Genomic DNA, 19033 nt, shown 5'->3' on the forward strand with positions numbered 1-19033 from the left:
TGAAATAGATTTCTTAGTGTGGGTTGCAGGCAGAAACATTTTGGACAGTCATTGCTGAGGGCATTGACAAATTTTGGTTGGAGAGTCAGGAACAAACTTTTCTGTACACAGACCGTTTCTATAGATGCCAAAAAGACACAGTGAAGTAAAAAATTCAGCAACCACCTTATTGTTTCTTCTATATAGAGCTAAAGAATGCTTTGATTTTTTTTTTCATTTTTAGAATTTTCTTATTTTAAAAATATGCAAACCGGAGCCAGCAGGTGGCATGGTGGTTAAGGCACAGGATCCCACTGGCTGACTCTGAGGTTTGCGGCCTGATTGAAAATCATGCTGGGCACGTGTATGCACGCCCCAGATCCTGAAGAGATTGGAGGAGAAGGGATTGTGGCATGACCATTCCCCCCCGGAGATTTCTCACATTCTCTCTCTGTCTCCAGCAAGCGCATGCACCTTATGGCAAAAACTTAAAAAATATACAAGTCATTTATTCTCAGAGGCTATTCATTTGACTATTACGACTTTATAGGCCATGATGAAGAGTTTATATTTTGGAGCCAGCAGGTGGCATGGCCGACGGCAGTTCAAGTCCTATACCTGGTGGCTTGAGAATCAGCTGGACACATGTGGATGTGTGCTCAAAATCCTAAGAGATGGGCCAGCAGGTGGCATGGTGGTTAAGGTTAAGGACTTTCACATGGCCGAATGCAGTTTGAGTCCCAGACCTGGCAGCTTGCCTTCTCACTTTTCCTTCTCTGTCTCTGGGGAGCACATGTGGCTTCTAGCAAATTTAAAAAAATAATTTAAAAAAAAATCCTAAGAGGAGAATGGAGGATAAGAGATTGCAGTGTGGCATGCCCCCTGGAGGGGTGATTTCTCACCTTCCCTCCCTCTATTTCTCTCTCTGGTGAGCATATGCACCCTATGGTAAAAACTTAAACAACAAAAACAAAGAATTTGTGTTTTGTTTCAAGGGTAGTGGGAAGCCTTATAGATTTCCGGGCAAGAGAGCATTCTTTAGATGACTCTAGGTGCGCTGCGTGAAAAGAGGGATAAGCATGGAAGCATGGGGAGGAGTCCCGTTGAGTATTGCTCAAGTCCAGGCAGAGCTGTCTAGGGTCATGGTGATGCAGGTGGTGAGGAAGTCAGATTTGGGACATATTTTGAAGGTGGAGTCCACGTGATTTGCTGATGAGGTATACATGTGGTGAGAAGAAGTAAATGAAGAGTTGAGGGTGATTTCAAGATTTTGACCTGAGCTATTGGAGGTTAGTGATGTCCTTTGCAAAGATGGAGAAGACTGTGGGCAGGGTAGGTGCGAGGGGAGAATCTAGAGCTTGGTTCTGACATGTTAAGCTTGAGGTGCTTATTAGACACCCAAGTGGAGAGCCCACACTGAGCTCGAGGAGCATGTGGAGCTCAGGATGTGTGCATCCGGCCTATCTGCCCTTGGATTCTGCACCAGTGGGTTCAGCCAACCACGGATCAAAAACATTCAGGGAACAAAAAGAGGAGCAATGGGGCCAGCAGGTGGCAAGGTGGTTAAGGGGCTGGTCTCCCACATGGCCTACTGCCATTTGAATCCTGGACCTGGCAGCTTGCTTTCTTTCTCTCCGTCTTTCTCTCTCTCTCTCTTTGGTGAGGTGCCTTATAGCAAATTGAAAAAAAATTCATTAATTAAATAATTTATTTAATAAAAGCAGTAAGAAATAATTCAATAAAAAATAACTCAAAATTAACAAACAATAACTTTTTTGAAAGAATTATTTTTAAATTTTATTATCATTTTTCAATTTGACCAGAGAAAGTGAGAAAGCAAGCCACCAGGTCTGGGACTCTAACTACAATCAGCCATGTCAGAGTCCAGCACCTTAACCACTGCACCACCTGCCAGCCCCCAAACAGTAACTTTCCACAAATAACTATTTACATAGCATTCATGTTGCATTAGGTATTATGAATAATCTAGAGATGATTGAAAGTATGTGGGAGGATTTGCATAAGTTATGTGCAAATACTACACCATTTTATATAAGGATCTGAGTATTCATGAAGAGTTCCAGAACCAATCTATTATTTTTTTTTCCTTAAGAGATTTTTGCATGGGACGGGCAGGTGGCATGGGGGTTAAGGGCACTGGACTCGTACATGGCCGACTGTGGTTTGAGTCCTGGACCTGGCAGCTTGCTTTCTCACTTTCTCTCTCTCATTCTCACTCTGTCCCTCTCTGGTCAAGTAAAAAGAAATAAATACAGTTAAATAAAATAATTCTTTTAAAAAGATTTTGCTGTAGGGCACATGCACTCACTGGAGAGACAGAGACAGAGAGACAGAAAGTGAGAATTCACTTCTGGGCGGGGGAGGGGGATGGCCGCACCCCAATCCCTTCTCCTCTATTCTCCTCTAGAGATTTTGAGCATCCACGCACAGGCGCCCAGCAAGAGTTTTAGGCTACCAGGTCTCGGACTCAAACTGCAGAGGACTACATGGGAGTCTGATGTAACCACTATGCCATCTGCTGGTCCCCAGAACCAATCTTTTTTGGACACCAAGGAATGACTTTTTAGGGGTGTTGTTCCCTTAGGGGATTGTATTTAAAACAGTGGACTGGATCGTATCCCCGAGGGAGAGCTAGGAAGGGGGGAGAGGGCCAAAGACTGAGCAGTGTCATGCTCTGATAAGACGGGAGTCGGGGCCTGAGAGGAGCCAGTAAACTAAGAAATCATCAGGACATGGGAAACCAAGTGAAGGATCTGCAAGACTGAGAGAGTGATTGTGTCAAATGCTGCCAAGGGATTGACAAAGATGAGTCCAGAGGGCAAATGTTGGATTTAGTAAGAGAGAAGGCACTGGTCACCTCACTTAGAGCAGTTTCTGGAGAGAGTTGGGGAGAAAACCAGAGATGAGGAAGTGGAGATACCCCTCATTTAGGAATGTATTGTGACAGTATTGCCTGTCCGCCATCTTAAAACACGACATCTCTTGGCTAATTTCTACTCTTTTTCTTTTTTAAAAGAATTATTTATTGGAGACCAGCAGATGATGTAATGGTTATGTTGCTGGACTCCCACATGGCTGACTGTGGTTCAAGTCCTGATCCTGGCAACTTGAAATTCTCACCGAGTTCATGTGCATGTATGCCCAAAATCCAGAGAGTAGAATGGAAGAGAGGGGATTGCGGCATGGCCATCTCCCTGGGTGGGTGATTTCTCACATTCTGTCTCTCTGTCACTCTCTGTGTATCTGATGAGCACATGCACTCTAAGCAAAAATCTCTCTTATAAAAAGGAATTATTTAATTTCATTTGTCATTATTATTATTATTATTATTTGGAGAGGTTTTTGCTATAGGGTGCATGCGCTCGCCAGACAGAGAGAGAGAGAGACAGAGAGACAGAAAGCAAGAAATCACCCCCCCAGGGGGATGGCCACGCCGCAATCCCTTCTCCTTCGTTCTCCTCTCAGGATCTTGGGCACGCACACACACACAGCTGGCGTGAGTATTAAGTCACTGGGTCCGGGATGCGAACCGCGGTCGACTACATGGGAGTCCAGCGACATAGCCATAACGCTAACTGCTGGTTCCTATCATCATCATCATTATTAATTTGCTACAAGGAGAGAGAGAGAGAGAGAGGGAGGGAGGGAAGGAGGGAAGTAAGAGGGAAGGAGAGAAGCAAAGGAGAAAGCAAGCCACCAGGTCCAGAATGGGAACTATGGTTGGCCATGTGGGATTCCAGTGTCTTAACCACCATGCCACAGGCTGTCCCCCTCTACTCATTTCTTAAAATGTAGCACTTTTAAGATGTAGAAGTGCTACATCTTCTAGCTTCTTTACCTCCCCACTTACCTTACTCTGTTTCACAGTCCTAACTCAGTCTCTGTTACACCCTGGGTATGTGAGGAGGTTTTCAAAATGTTCTTGAAAAACGTTTATCATGGAAAAACTATGCATGGATTTAAACATTTCTTGGTACCATAATAAAGTCATTTTTTAAAAAGAATTATTTAACTTTTCTTTTTCTTTTCTTTTCTTTCTTTTTATCTTTCTCTGTTTCTTTCTTTTTAATTTGACCAGAGAGGGACAGAGAGAGAGAGAGAGTGAGAAAGCAAGCCACAAGTCCTGGACTTGAACTGCAGTTGACCATGTAGGAGTTCAGCACCCTTAACCGTCATGCCACCTGCCGGCCCCAGTAAATTCATATATTAATTTGGTTTTCCCATGAATTTTTCAAAGTTCCTTTGTCTAGCTGAGTCCTCCACTGATAATAAGCCCCAAGAGGGCCAGTAGGTGGTGTGGAGGTTAAGGCACTGGATCTCACATGGCTGATGGCACAGTTCAAGTCCCAGATCTGGTGGCTTGAAAATCATGCCAGGCATGTGAACATGTGTACCCAAAATCCTGAGAGAAGATTGGAGAAGAAGGGACTGTGACATGGCCATACCCCTCCCGGAGGTGATTTCTCACTTTTGTGTGCTCTCGCTCTCTGGCAAGTGTATGTGCCTTATAGAAAGATTGAAAAATAAACTAGTCAATAGAAAAGTTCCAAGGCAGGCATGTCGTTTCTCTCCACTCAGAGCTCTTAGTACTCTCTTGACCTAAGAATAAACATTTGTTGAATTGTATTTCACTTCTGATTCAATTTAAAAAGGGTGGATGTGAGGGCTGTTCCTGTAGCCCAGCGGTTAACTGCTGTGCAGAGGGAGCCAGATTTCCACATGACTGATCGCAGTTCGAATCCGGCCCCAGTGGCTTGAAAAACATGCTGGGCAGTGCATGGAGACCCAGGATCCTGAGGGGGTGGACAAACGGAAGGAAAAGGATGGCCGCATGACCATGCCCCATTGGGGGTGGTGCTCTCTCGCTCGCTCTCTCTCTCTCTCTAGCATGCACCTCTTGGCATTAAAAAAAAGAGGAGGCTGTGATAAAAGGAAGCTTTGCTCTACTTATAGGAGTTTCGGAATTATATATACATTATAAAGATCTGTTAGATGAGCAAGCAGTCACCTAATTGATGCAGAAATATCACCATTTCTCATGACACTAGTATTGCCAGTAGCAGGTCAGGGTGCTTTGAGGACTTCATCTGTTAAAAAAAAAAACAGCAAGTTCATTTTGTCTGAAGGTTAATACTGAAGTCTGCTCAGAGCCATCAACTGGTTAGTGACGATGATGTTAATTCCATTTTGGACTCTCACCCTGTTAAGTTTATGAAGTTAAAATACATGCTTTGTGAAGGTGCTGTTTCCTGTCAACCTAATTTTAGCTGGTAATTACTTCCCTATGATTCCTCTGGAAAACCTGTTGGTGTGGTGGTGGGGATAGGGGAGAAGGAAAAACTAAGAATGCTGAGTCCCCAGGTAGAAGAGGGGAGCCCGTGTTGTGACTTGAGCAGTCACGTAACGTCACACTGATTCCATTTTACCATCTATAACTTGATGATCAACAGTACTTATCCTATCAAAATTCTGTTATCACCAAGTTTTAAAATGATTTCTAATGATTATCATGGGCTGTGAGGAAAAACAAACCTTTGGTTTCAGTATCCAGCTTCTTTTAAATCTTGTACCGAAAGAAAACCAATGCCAAATTATTTCACTGGCTTGTGGGCTCTCAGGAATTTTTTTTTTTTTTTTTTTTTTTTTTGGAGAGCTTTTCGCTATAGGGCGCGTGCGCTCGCCAGACAGACAGAGACATAGAGACAGAAAGCGAGAAATCACCCCCCAGGGGGGATGGTCACGCCGCAATCCCTTCTCCTCCATTCTCCTCTCGGGATCTCGGGCACGCACGCACACGCACCCGGCGTGAGTTTTAAGCCACCAGGTCCAAGACGCGAACCGTGGTCGACTACATGGGAGTCCAGCGACATAGCCATTACGCTAACTGCTGGTTCCCTCAGTATTTTATCTTTAATACGATTTCTTGGGCCAGCCAGTAGTGTAGTGGTTACGGCAGCTGGATCCTACAGGGATGACAACATAGTTTGAGTCCTGGACCTGGCAGCTTGAAAATCACACTGGGAGTGTTTGCATACATACCCCAAATCCTGAGAGAATTGAGAAGGGATTGTGGCATGGCCATCTTCCCTAGAGGGTGTGCTCTTGCTCATTCTCTCTCGTTCACTCTCTCTCGGATGAGACACATACCCTGCAGCAAAACTTTTAAAAAGAATTATTTTATTCAACTTTATTTATTTTATTTATTTCAGTTTGACAAGAGGGACAGAGAGAGAGAGAGAGAGAAAGAGAGAGAGAAGGGGAAAGTGAGAAAGCAAGAAGCCAGGCACAGGACCCGAACCACAGTTGGCCATGTGGTTGTCCAGCAGTCTTAATCATCACACCACCTGCCGGCCCCTCACACCCTGAAGCAAATTAAAAAATAGTAAGTATTCTCATCAAATGTACTTTAATTAAGAGTTTGGTCCAAGAGGAGCCTGGCAGGTGGCATGGTGGTTAAGGGTGGTAGACTTACATGACTGACCGCAGTTAGTGTCCTGGATTTCTCACTTTGTTCCCAACTCTGTCCCTCTCTGGTCAAAATAAAATTAATTAATTAATTAATTAAAGTTTCATAAAATAATTATTTAAAAAAGAGTTTGGTAAAAGTACATATTCTGTCTTGTTTATTTATTTATTTTTTGTCATAGGACACCTACAGTTGCTGGAAAGAGGGAGATAGTGAGAGGGGAAGTGAGAAAGTACTCCCTAAGGGTGATGGCCATGCAATAGTCCTTTATCCATTCTCCTCCTGGGATTTTGGGAATGCACATATGCATGTGTGGTGTGAGTTTCAAGCTGCCAGATCTAGGACTTGAACCACGGTTGGCCATGTGGGAGTCCAGAGCCTTAACTACTGTGCTACCTGCTGGTTCCATATCCTGTTTTAATATTATCCAAAAATATTTACTGATCATCTAATGTTTTCTAGGCATTGTGCATGGACTTTGGATTATAAAAATGAACAGACATCTAAGTACAACCCTAACAACAAAATACTCCACTCTTAGGAACTTTATATAAATACATATTTATATATCACACTGCAATCCATTCTCCTCCATTCTCCTCCTGGGATCTTGGCCATGCACGTACACATGCCAGGTTTGATTTTCAAGCCACCAGGTCTGGGACTTGAACTGTGGGAGTCCAGCAATATAACTGCTATGCCATCTGCTGGTTCCAATATATATAGTATATGTGTGTGTGTGTATGTATGTATGTGTGTTTAAGCATGTGTATATATAATATACACACACATATACATATATAAACTATCTTTAAATTTAAGGTTTTTGCTTTAGGACGTGTGTGCTCCTGAGAGCAGACTGGAAGGGAAGGGAGAGGCAGTGAGAGAGAAAGAGAGAAACCACCCCCCCCCCAGTGGGGATGGCCATATACCTCAGTACTTCCTCCTCCATTCTCCTCCTGGGATTTTGGTCATGCACTTTATTTATTTAACTTTATTTTAATTTGACTAGAGAGAAACAGAGTGAGAGTGAGAGAAAGCGAGCTGCCAGGTCTGAAACCATGCTCAGCCACGTGGGAGTCCAGAAGCCCTAACCACTATACCACCTGCTGGCCCCTCATTTATATATATTTTTTAATTTGACCAGAGATACAACCATGTGGGAGTGTCCAGCACCTTAACCCCCACGCCCCTGCTGGTCCCTTAACCGTTTTTTAAGCATGTAGTTTGGTAGCATTAAGCACATTCACATTGCTGTGAAGTTGTCACCATCCTCCATCTCCAGCAGTTTTTCAGGTTCCCAGGCTGAAATTCTGTGCCTGTTTAATGTTAATTCCTTTCCCTTCTTTCTCCCCAGCCTTTGGCAACCACAATTCCTCATCCTTTTTCTATGAATCTAGATACATCACCTGATTAGTGTCATACACTACTCGGCCTTCTGTGTCTAGCTTATTTACCTTAGCATTGTGTCTTCGTGGTTCATCTGTGTTTTGGCGTGTGTCAGAATTTCCTTCCTTTTCAAGGCCAAACAATATTCCATGTATGTTCATACTACATTTTATCCATTCATTCAAACGCGGACATTTGCCTTGTTTCTACGTTTCAGCTATGGTGAAGAATGCTGCTATGAACGTGGATGTGCGAATATTTGTTGAAGTAGTGATGAGTTTTGTCTTTTGCCTTATCATAGATGTAGTCACGGAGCTTACACTCTTTCCAAATGAGTAGCAGTGGAAATAAAAAATGTGTAGCAGTGGAAATGTTGCCTCACTGGAGAACCCCAACTCAAGATCTCCGAATAAGAGGAGGGAGTATTGGTTCTCATCAGAATATTTGAGAAATTAGGAAATCTGCTTTGTTTTCTACCATTGAGAAGACTGTCTTTAGATGCTCTTACTACATCAGCCCTTCTTCCTAGCCAGGATAGCATGGAGTACTCTATTTCCACTTCTAACCTCTCCGCCTGCTGCCTCTGCTGGATGCAGGTTCTACCAGGATGTGGATTTGTCTGTTTTACTCAATGCTGTACTTTCGGTGCTTAGAACTGTGCCTGCTGCAGTAAGCAGTCAGGAAAGTCTGCCGAATGAATGAATGCACGAATGAAAGCTGCTCAAATGTCATCCTCCTCTGCGTTTACTGGGTATCATTTTAAAGAGCTCTACATTTTGTTCCCTTCTAGCAAGTCAGTATTCTTTGCCTGAGATAGTGTTCTGGTATAAGAAAACATCTGTGCTATAGGCTTTCTAAATGTCTGGAAACAAGGTATGGAAGGTAATTTAAGTGGTTTCGGGAGACAAAATGAAAGATGTACTAGACAAATTATATAATGAGGGGCCAGCAAGTGGTGCTCTCATTGAGGCGCTAGATGCCCACGTGGCTGCTGGTGGTTCGAGTCCTGCACCTGGCAGCTTGGTTTCGCACTTTCACTCACTCTCTCTGGTGAGTATACCAGATAAATAAATAATAACTTTTTAAAATAATGATTTTATTTAACTTTTACTTATTATTATTATTTTCTCATTTGCAGAGAGACACACATAGAGAGAAAGTGAGAAAGCAAACCATCAGGTCTGGGACTCAAACCTTGGTCAGCCATGTGGCAGTTTAGAGCCTTTAATCACCCTGCCACCTGCCAACCCCCAAATAAATAGTTCTTAAAAAAAATCTTATACATATATATAATGAAAATTTGTCTCTTTTAGTTTGACAGTATTGCTCTCAAAGTGGTATTATATAAAACATCAGAAACATTCCTACTTTGATAACCTAGACTCAGGAAATAATAATAATAATAATAATACATTCTTGACCCTAACAATGGAGATTAAATGAGCAAAAATCATTAAAAAAAGACAGAAACAAAGTAAACCATTGCTTTCCAAAATGGTTTCCTCTCCTCGTAACTGTTGGCTGTCTCAACACAGTCAATCTAGCGGAACCGCAGTCTGTCTTTGAGACAGGAGACTGAGTTTTTAAAATAGCAAGAACTTTAAAACACGACGATCACTTAGGGGACTCGATGCTCTTTCTCGTAAGCAGGGAAACTTGACTCTGTCAGGTAAGATGATGTCCGGAAGCATTTTTAGGCTCTGGCTTTGCGGGAGTCCTTTTCCTTTGCTGGTATTTTAGTAAGGATGTAATCTTGGTTCCAGCTAGAAAGGGAGAGCACAATGGCAGGTGTCAACTCTCAAATCAGCCTTCTACCTAATTGCCAAAGCTCGACACGTCTCCCATGTTTGTCCCAGAAGACTTAAATGCTCTTTTACTTGCAATGGGGAATTATATTTCCTATGTAGACAAATGAACTTCTAAATTCTAAGAGAAACACACGGGGGTAGGACAGGTTGATGCTTTCTCAGAGTACTCTCTCTCCTTCTCCTTGTCTTCCAGTTACCACAGGCTTTTTTTATCCCTTCCGTTATTTGAGCTCATCTGGTTATTACCTTCTCTGAAGAGATTTTGGTCAGTGACTCTTGAAAAAAGATACCTCACTATCCTAATTAAAATGAAAGTGGTCAAGAATAGGTGACTATTGAATTGAGAGTGTGTAAACCATGTAGCTATTATATTTGGGCAGTTTCTAATAAGGCAGGGGGAACTCCTTGGAAAGATGGTGAGCTTTATTTTAAATAAACTTGCTTTTTATTTTTTTTCAATAGAGAATTTTGCTATAGGGTGCATGTGCTCGCTGGAGAGAGAGAGAAAGCGAGAAATCACCCCCCTGAGGGATGGCCATGCCACAGTCCCTTTTCCTCCATTCTCCTCTTAGGATTTGGGGCATGCACGCACACACACCTGACTTGAGTTTTAAACCACTGGGTCCAACTCAAACTGTGGTTGACTACACGGGAGTCCAGCAACTTAATCATTCCACCATCTGCTGGTCCTATTAAGCTTGCTTTTTAAAAAAACAAAATATAAGGATGTGAGAAGCCAAATTCATGGCCTTGTGCATTCCATTTTATACACTAATACTTGTTTAAAACTTAGTATCTTTCTCTAAAAGTGGTGATCGCAAACCCTGGTTTTTCTCCTACCTTTCTCTCTCACACACACCCTGAATGTCTCCAATTACCTCAGAAGTAGGAAAGAATCTCCAAATAAGTTTAATTTTGATTAAAAAACTTTTTTTCGAGAAATTTTTTTGCTATAGGGTGTGTGTGCTTGCCAGAGAGATGAAGAGAGACAGAAAGCAAGAACTCATCCCCTAGGGGGAATGGCCACACCGTAGTCCCTTTCTCCTCTCAGGATCTTGGGCGCACACACACACACGCACGAACCTGGTATGAGTTTTAAGCTGCCCAGTCCAGGACTTGAACCATGGTCAACTATGTGGGAGTCCAATGACGTAACCATTATGCCATCTGCTGGTCCCCATTTCTTTATTACTTTAAAGAAAGTTACTTAATTTTTTTATTACTATTTGAATTTTGATATAGGGCACATGTGCTCTCCAGAGAGAGACAGAGAAAGTGAGAAAGCATGACACGAGGTTCAGGACTAATAGTTGGGCATGTGAGAGATCAACACCTTAACCACTATGCCATGTGCTGGCCCCTCTTTTTTTTTTTTCTTGATGAAAAATGGGGGATGATGCAGAGAATCCAAGCTGCAATGAAAGTTAAAGATTATGTTCGTCATCTCAGCCTTAAGATTACCAGTTAAAACACCTCGTGCACAATGCAGAGAAAAACCATCCGTTCGACCTCACTTTTGTTCACGCTGCATCCTGTGCAGGAAAAAAGACCAGCTCTCTGGCTTCCAGAGAATCTGGCTCTTCCTCAGTACTTAAAATGTATTTTTCGGAAGTTTAGAGAAAAACCACAGCTCCTTCCTCTCTGTATGTTAGCATTATCCAGTCTAATAATTTCATATACCAGAAGTGTTTCAGCAGAAAATTCACTTTGAATATTTATGCAATTGCCAACAATCCAAAAAAAGGCTTTGGAAAACAAAAAAACAAAAAACAAAAAACCTCTCAATTTTTGGAATGACTTTTATTTTGATCATTTCATTATCCTAAAAACAATGAGAAATGTTTAGTTTTCGTGAGAATAGTGGGTACAAGGTAGCATTTGGTAAGGACACTGACTTAGGAAAGGTATGAATAGGTGACATTTCTTTTTCCTTGTCTGATTTCTTGATGTAGAAAAAATATACATTATATATGGTATCTCTCCCTTCCTCACAGAAAACAATCTTTGGAAATTCCTATGTAAAGTAAAGCTAATTTGCCATGAGGAGTTTAAAGCCTTTTAATGGAATATCCAGGTCCCTATGGGATTTTTTTTTTTTAACAGACACCATGTGGTGCAATCTGTTACAGTCCGCAAGGCGGGGGTGGGAGGGAGCTCTGTAGGGGCTGGGAATAAAGTCATCTCTGGGAGTTTTGGAGGTATTAACTAAAATAGGAAAAATGATACAGTTGAAGCCTGGGAATACCTTCCCCGCAGCCCTAAATCGTAATCCAGGGTGTATTCAATTTATGCATTTCAAAAGGAAAAAAAAAACAATTTAGTAAATTAGTCGATTTAAGAGAGAAAAAAACCCTCCAATCTTTTCTGAGATGAGTCTTTTGCCATTCATTTAGTATTTTAATCTAACCTACTGGTGATTTAATTTACAGATCTCAAAGGAAGTGTACACTCAAATATTTGAGGACGTTCAAGTATCAACCACTGTTTAATTTTGGAATGTGCTTACTTGTTTGACACAATATTTTACCATCTAACAAATGTTTAGGCTTTTTTTTTTTTCCACTTGACTACAGAGAAATAAGTTTCACATCGCTTCATTCACCTTCTTATGTGCATATGCTAAGAAAGATTGGATGTTAAAAAAAACAACTTCCTCATGTTCCTTTCTACTGTATCTAAATCTGTTTACCAATTCAAAGCTGCTAAAAAAAAATAAAAAAACAAAAAAAAAAATAAACACCCTGCATTCTCCTGCTACATCAATTGGATGGCTAGAACCCAAACTGCCATGTAACAGGGTAAAAAAAAAAAATTATCAATTTATTTTCATGACAGAACATTCTTGAGAAGGTATAAAATTGTTCTGGTTGCTATGCCAGTTTTCTTTCTTCTTCCTTTCTTGTCTCTCTCTCCTTTTTTTTTTTTTTTTTTTCTTTAAAGGCTTTCAGCTTTTAAGCTGATACTTTTTTTATAGTTATATAACAGTTCTAATATTTTGTGACATTTTGTATTGTGACACTATAGATGAAATTGTCATCGGACTGACACCCTGCACTGTTTATTCCTTAATTACAACTGTTAACACTGTAGAGAAGTGTGCTAATCTGCCAGCACATATTATGAAAACAACATTATTGTTACCCACACCAACACCCACTCAACAGGATAGCTCCAAGATAGTAGTTTAAAGGAACTTACCAACACAATGGACCTTTCAATACAGTGTTGTTATTGGTGTGTGGTTTTAGTTTGTCCTACCGTTTTTTTTTAAAAAACACAAACCAGTTTGAAATGGAAAACATTTCATCATATACCACGGACACCTTTGAATAGCAGAGGCTACTACCTCTGTAGTAAGCATATAATTTTTTTTTCCTATTCTCAAACTGCGGTGGAGTGAGGAATCTCAGAGCTTTTTAGGGTTGTGACCTAGAGCTTTCTGATAAGACAGCTTTTTCAGAAATAATGAAAACAGAAGAGTGAGGGAAGGGCAAGTTTAAAGTTGAACAGAGGAGAAGGGATTATAGCACAGCCATCCCCCCTGGGGGGCGATTTCTCGATTTCTGTCTCTGTTTTTCTGGCGAGTGCAAGTGCCCTATACCAAAAACCTCTCCAAAAAAAGATGGGAAAAAAACCTTGAAAAGTTGATAGAGAGGTTATTTGCATTCACAAGACTGGCAATCCTTAAATCCTCAAGTCAAAATCCAGTAACCACTCCTAGCCCTGCTAGATCTCCACTTTCCAAACCAAGTCTGAGTATTCCTGAAAGCGGCTAACTTACTGCATACTTGATAGTTCAGTTCTTTCTGTCTCCAAAACTTTCAGAGGTTTGATTTTCCTGTGAGGTACAAAAATCCTATCCATCTCTTTTCTGATGAGTATTAGCATACTAAAGCAGCTAAGTATCATATCTTTTAATTTGTTAAAAGAAACCAGAAGAGTAAGCAAACAACTACCTAGATCCTATACATGATCCCCATAACCAAATAATTGAGAAGTCAAAACTCTAGGATGCTTTAAAAAATCAGAACCAATGTAACTGTTTAAATGGGAATGACAGTATGTGATTGGTTTATACAGCAGATACGACATTGACTTAGAAATTTATTTAGTAAGTAGTCCAGTTTTAAATATTGGTTTTCAGCTCTTCCATGAGTTTGGGAGGAAGCAAGTTCTTGACTTTCAAATAGTTACGTGACAACCTGAGGCTGCCCAGTAGATTTTCACGTGTCATTGAGGAGGTAATGGAACAATATGAGCGTATTCAATTCCTATAGTCTCCGTAATTATCTACATACTCCTTAATATTCAGCTTTATTAAACAGGTTTTTTGAACTAGCATGTGAAGAAGTTATCACTGGGCCTCAGTTTGAATGGTATTTTCTGCTTCACTTTGGTTTTCAACATCAGTAGGGTATGGTGCTCTTCCTAAAAGAAACTGTTCCCATTTGGGAATGTATTCTTCTACTGATGCCCAGTAGCGAGTCTGGAAAAAAAAAATTCAAAAGTAAAAAAGCAGATCAGGCAATTGAACTTGGCTTTACATAATAGTCTAAATGTTTATTCACTTAAGTGTGTGCGTGTACACACACACACACACACACATATATATACGTAGAATGCATTTCCTCTACAGAATATTTTATGTTAATTTTAGAAAAAAATCTGGCTACTTACTAGTGTTAATTTTCAAATTTCTCAGTAAAACCAGGGCCTGGCAGAATTACAGGTTTTAGAATTTTATTGTGACTTTATACGCCCTCTTGTGGCCAACTTTGTTATTATCGCTGGTTGCATCATTCATGGCTATATAATCATCAAAAATTTTTTTAGTTAATATTCTAAACACTGAAATTGTTACAATAAAATGATTAAACATGAACGAATTCTCTAGAATTAACATAAAAAATTTGATCTAGGCTGAGATCAGGAACTGAAATATAACTAGTATTCTATAGTTTAATTCTCAAATGAATTTGACCCTTAATTGTGTAAGAAATATGTATCCACTACATCTTTTTCTTTATTGTTACATTGATTTTTTTTCTATGTTTTAAAATTGGGGGATTACATATAATCACTGTACATCTTTATTTTATTTTATTTATTAATTTTTTTGAGAGGTTTTTGTTATAGGGCGCATGCGCTCACCAGACAGACAGAGACAGACAGACAGAAAGTGAGAAATCACCCCGCAGGGGGGATGGCCACGCTACAATCCCTTCTCCTTCGTTCTCCTCTCGGGATCTCGGGCACGCATGCACACGCGCCTGGCGTGAGTTTTAAGCCACAGGGTCCAGGACGCGAACCGTGGTCGACTACATGGAAGTCCAGTGACATAGCCATTACACTAACTGCTGGTCCCTGTACATCTTTATAAAGTTTCAGATTTAGGGTTTACATATAATCATTGTACATCTTTATAAAGTGGTACAATATGGTTTTTCAGAGCATGTAGATAGTGTATAATGATCAGAACAAGGACATTTGTTTTGCACACTAAGTAACAGTCCTACTAGTAATTTTTTGGAAATATATATAGAATTATCGGTGGCATCTTATGCAGAAAAATAGGTATCTATTACATCTTTTAGAAGAACAACTGATATGATAAATCACAATTTTTTTCTCAAAATATTTTGTATGATGAGAAAATAGTATCAAGCAATGTGACTTAACCATTTTTGCTACATATAGCTTAGAGGTTCGCTGCTGTTTTGTTGGTCTGACTCTGGTGGTCTACAGGATGTAGAAGTTCATGCTCCATCACCATCCTACGTCTAGGAGCTTTGATGGTTTCTTAGGTGGCTACCCTAAGGAGGCAAGGAGATCAAAACTGCCAAAAAGCCTTGTAAGAGGAGGGCATTTCATATAAGTTCATCACTTTCGCTCTCATTTAGGGCAAGTCAGCCAGTGACCCAAGACAGCATTAGGACCACAGAAACATTTCACTCTAAGACATTAAGAAGGCACAGTGGTTCCGAAAGTTGAAAATGGTGAGGGGTTCTTATACGTCTACCTCTATGCATGTGGCCTGAGAAACAGCCTGGCCTACTTAGTCATCCTGCTGTGCAAGACTAGCTAAGAAAAATACCATCCCAGGCCTGTGGTTGGGAGTTTCTCTGCCATTCATGGCTGGATTAACCTCTATTGTGTGGGCCCTGTACGTGCCAGAGTAAGGTATTGGAGAATTCAACAAAGAAAAAGACGTGTCCAAGGCACAACTTTGTACCAGAGTATTTTCTATCCTTGATCATTGCCTTTTCTTATTACTCCAGATGACACAGAAAATCGAGGGGCAAATTCCCAGCCTTTAGTTTTGAGTCTATTCTTATCTCGGGTTGGGTAGAAAGCAAAACAGTATTTGAAAAGGGTCATTAAAAATCTAAAATGAATCTATTCTATATGTAGTAAGTTCCCATTCACCACAAACACATTCATATATAAATATGGTTTATTTATTGCCAACCATCTTCCCAATTTGGTCTTGAACTGAGGAAAATAAAACAGACAGAAGCCACAGTATATTGTATGGTAATGTGCATTTAGAGCACGTTAGCTCTGGTTAAATTTTTAGTGAAGGGACCGAAGTGCGATTTCTAACATCAGCCAACAGGAAGACCACTTTGGTTGGCATCCTGTCATCTTAAGATGTGGTACATGATCTGTTATGGTGTAACAGGAGAGCTGTTCCTCAGTGACAAGATAAAGATAAAAGATCTTTATAAAATTCTACTAGATGAATTTTTAAAAGTCATAATACTTCTCCTTACCTACCTCGTATGAAACATGGTACTGTGGCCATATAAAGACCAATCAAACACATCTAATTTATTGAATAAAACTGGAAATACACACATACAATCACCGTCTAACTCAATACACTAACAGGCTAGGGTCTCTCTTTTTACATTTGTTCCTTAAGATTCTCACCTCAAGAGAAACCACCTCTGGGCATGGAAGTGGGTGAATCTTGGTCTGTAGAGACTTTGCTGCTGCTTCAATATCCTGTGAGACACCAGCATTTCAAAAATCAAAGCGTATTTACATAACACAAATGACACCCGCACTAGTAATATCTGTATGTCAAATCACTTCAGCTCTTCTCTGGATCCAGTTTGAACCGATGGGAGGACAATGAGGTAGAACTGATCATTGCTCAGTTCATCCATTTCAGATATTGAGCACAGGGTTTCTTTTAAAATAGCAGGGTGGGAGGTGATGCTGCTAAGTCCTGCCTTTTCACTTTGAATAGCTAGTAAATGCCAGTAATTTGTGCGAAATGAGCTTCCTCTGAAACCGCTCACAGTATTAATTTAGCTGTAAAATCACCTAAAAACAGCCAGATGGATAAAATAATCAAATATTCAGATACTAAAACAGTCATATACTCAGACCCACACTGTGCTAACCTTAAAAGTGAGAGTTCTAGTCTCTCCAGATGATCAAATGGTATATTAATGGCACAGATTTCATTTGTTCAGCATCCCATTTTAAATTTTGTACTTATGCAAATATGCCACATATTTAAAAGAAGTTCAGCGAAGTACCTAGTACTTGGTGACAAGAATCTTTCACTACACTATCTAGACTTTTAATATTAGGTTTCTTTTCTTTTCTTTTTGCTATAGGGCATGTGCACTCACCAGAGAGCCAGCCAGAGACAGAGACAGAGAGCACAAAACGACCCCCCTCCCCCAGTGAGGACAGCCATGCTGTAATCACAATCCCTTTTCCTCCATTCCCCTCTTGGAATTTTTGGCACATATGCACATGCACCCAGTGTAAGTGTCAAGCCACCAGGTCCAGGACTTGAACCATGGTCAACCTTGTATGATTCCAGTGCCTTAACCACTGAGCCTCCTGCTGGCCCCAATACTAGGCTTCTAAGTTAAATCAATGACAAGTTTTAATGCTAGGTAGGCTATCATTCAGCTGGTGGCATTGAAGCACAATGACTTATTTGTAGTTCAGGTTGTAGATAATACGTATTTTCTTTTTTGGTCATAAAGACATTAGGGCAGCTAAACTTAATTCATACCCTAGTAATGATTTTTACCCTGATATATATGCATGAAGCACAGTTCCAGAAACATAGGACTCTGTGAGCTGAGACACTGGAACCCTATTTAATGAATGCTCCCCAGTGCAGCACCTGTGTGGCCTCGTGCCCACTCGGGATGTTTGTCAGATTCACAGAGGCCTGAGTCAAAGGCCGTGTAAATTTGGACTGTCCTTTGGGCTTAGTGAGTTGATAGAAAGAGAAAGTTCTCTGATCCATGTACAAGCACTAGAGCAATCTAAGTAGAGGGCTGTTGGACAGACGGAGAGAGATGGAAAAGGGCGTGGGAGTGGGGTGTGAAGAAGCCAGTGCTGAACAGGAGAAAAGAGAGAGCAGATGGTAGCGGCGGGAGCAAGGAATGGGTGTGAAATGTAAAAGGGAAAAACAGGAAATTCCCTAAAGGGACTCCCCAAAGTTGCACAACTATAAATGCACCTGCTGTCTGGAGGAAGGTGATTTGAAGGGGAAAAAAAAATCAATTTAGGGCTAAAAATCTCATCTATTAATAGGTCTATCCCCTACCAGAAGTTTACAGCTAAAACTCATGCCAAAGAGCTTTTGATGCGAACAGTGTAACAGATGCAAGAGCCTAACTCTTGTAGGATTACGCTGAGACTTTACAAGAGAAAGGTCCAGGCAAATTATTTTTCACTTTCATGCATTCAATACACAAACAAAAAACAGAGACTACTCATACCCCCAATTAGGCCATTATTTCAAGAACGGGTATAATGTGATATATAAAGTCTTACTGCTGCTAACACTGTAGACGTATTATAAAAGTTTTCTTGAAGACCAGAAAAATAAAGATAATGAGTATCTCTTGCAGAAGAGCATATTTGAAGAGGGAAAGAAAAAAAAAAAAGGCAGACATGAGTAGGGGACACGTGACCTGGTATAGGAAGGCCTTGGTTAGACACTGTCATCACTGCAGTATTTTGACCATGGATTCTCTCCCTCTGAGAAACTTCTTCCTTAGCTTAAAAGTGATGTTTTACTTTTTTAGAAGTCTTACCTCTTTGATTCCTACTTCCTCCTCCTCTTTAGCTGGCTCATTTTTCTCTCCTTGCTCCTAAGTGTGGGCTTTCTTAAGCTTTGTGACATCTGTCCTCTTATTTTTACTTCATCTCCCTTCAAAATGGCCTCTTACCTTGCTTCACCTGTCACTGTAGAGGGCTAACTAGCCTTTCCTCCTAGCCCTTAGTTCTCTTCCTAATAAAATCATGAATCAGGTCATCTTCCTGTGGAGTGTATTGGAGGAGTGATGGTAGAAATTCTATTCTTCTGTGCTGTATTCTTTATCTTCCG

General features: G+C 40.6%; 1 protein-coding gene across 5 annotated transcripts in view; it reads right to left on the reverse strand.

Annotated features, from left to right (window-relative positions):
- Positions 1-12596: 12596 nt before the first annotated feature.
- Positions 12597-19033, reverse strand: part of CEP15 (centrosomal protein 15) — a 22785-nt gene continuing 16348 nt past the window's right edge. For 4 of the 5 annotated variants that reach the window (XM_006158037.3, XM_006158038.3, XM_006158035.3 and 1 more), the window contains exons 4-5: positions 16597-16671; positions 12597-14149 (exon numbers count right to left, since the gene is read on the reverse strand). In XM_006158037.3, coding sequence (XP_006158099.1) covers positions 14018-14149; positions 16597-16671 — 207 coding nt within the window. In that variant the 3' untranslated portion in view covers positions 12597-14017. The remainder of the gene's footprint in view (positions 14150-16596; positions 16672-19033) is intronic. The other variant, XM_006158039.3, reaches the window with a different exon arrangement.

Source organism: Tupaia chinensis, unplaced genomic scaffold, assembly GCF_000334495.1.
Source record: "Tupaia chinensis unplaced genomic scaffold, TupChi_1.0 Scaffold000569_1, whole genome shotgun sequence".
Taxonomy (NCBI): Eukaryota; Metazoa; Chordata; class Mammalia; order Scandentia; family Tupaiidae; genus Tupaia; species Tupaia belangeri.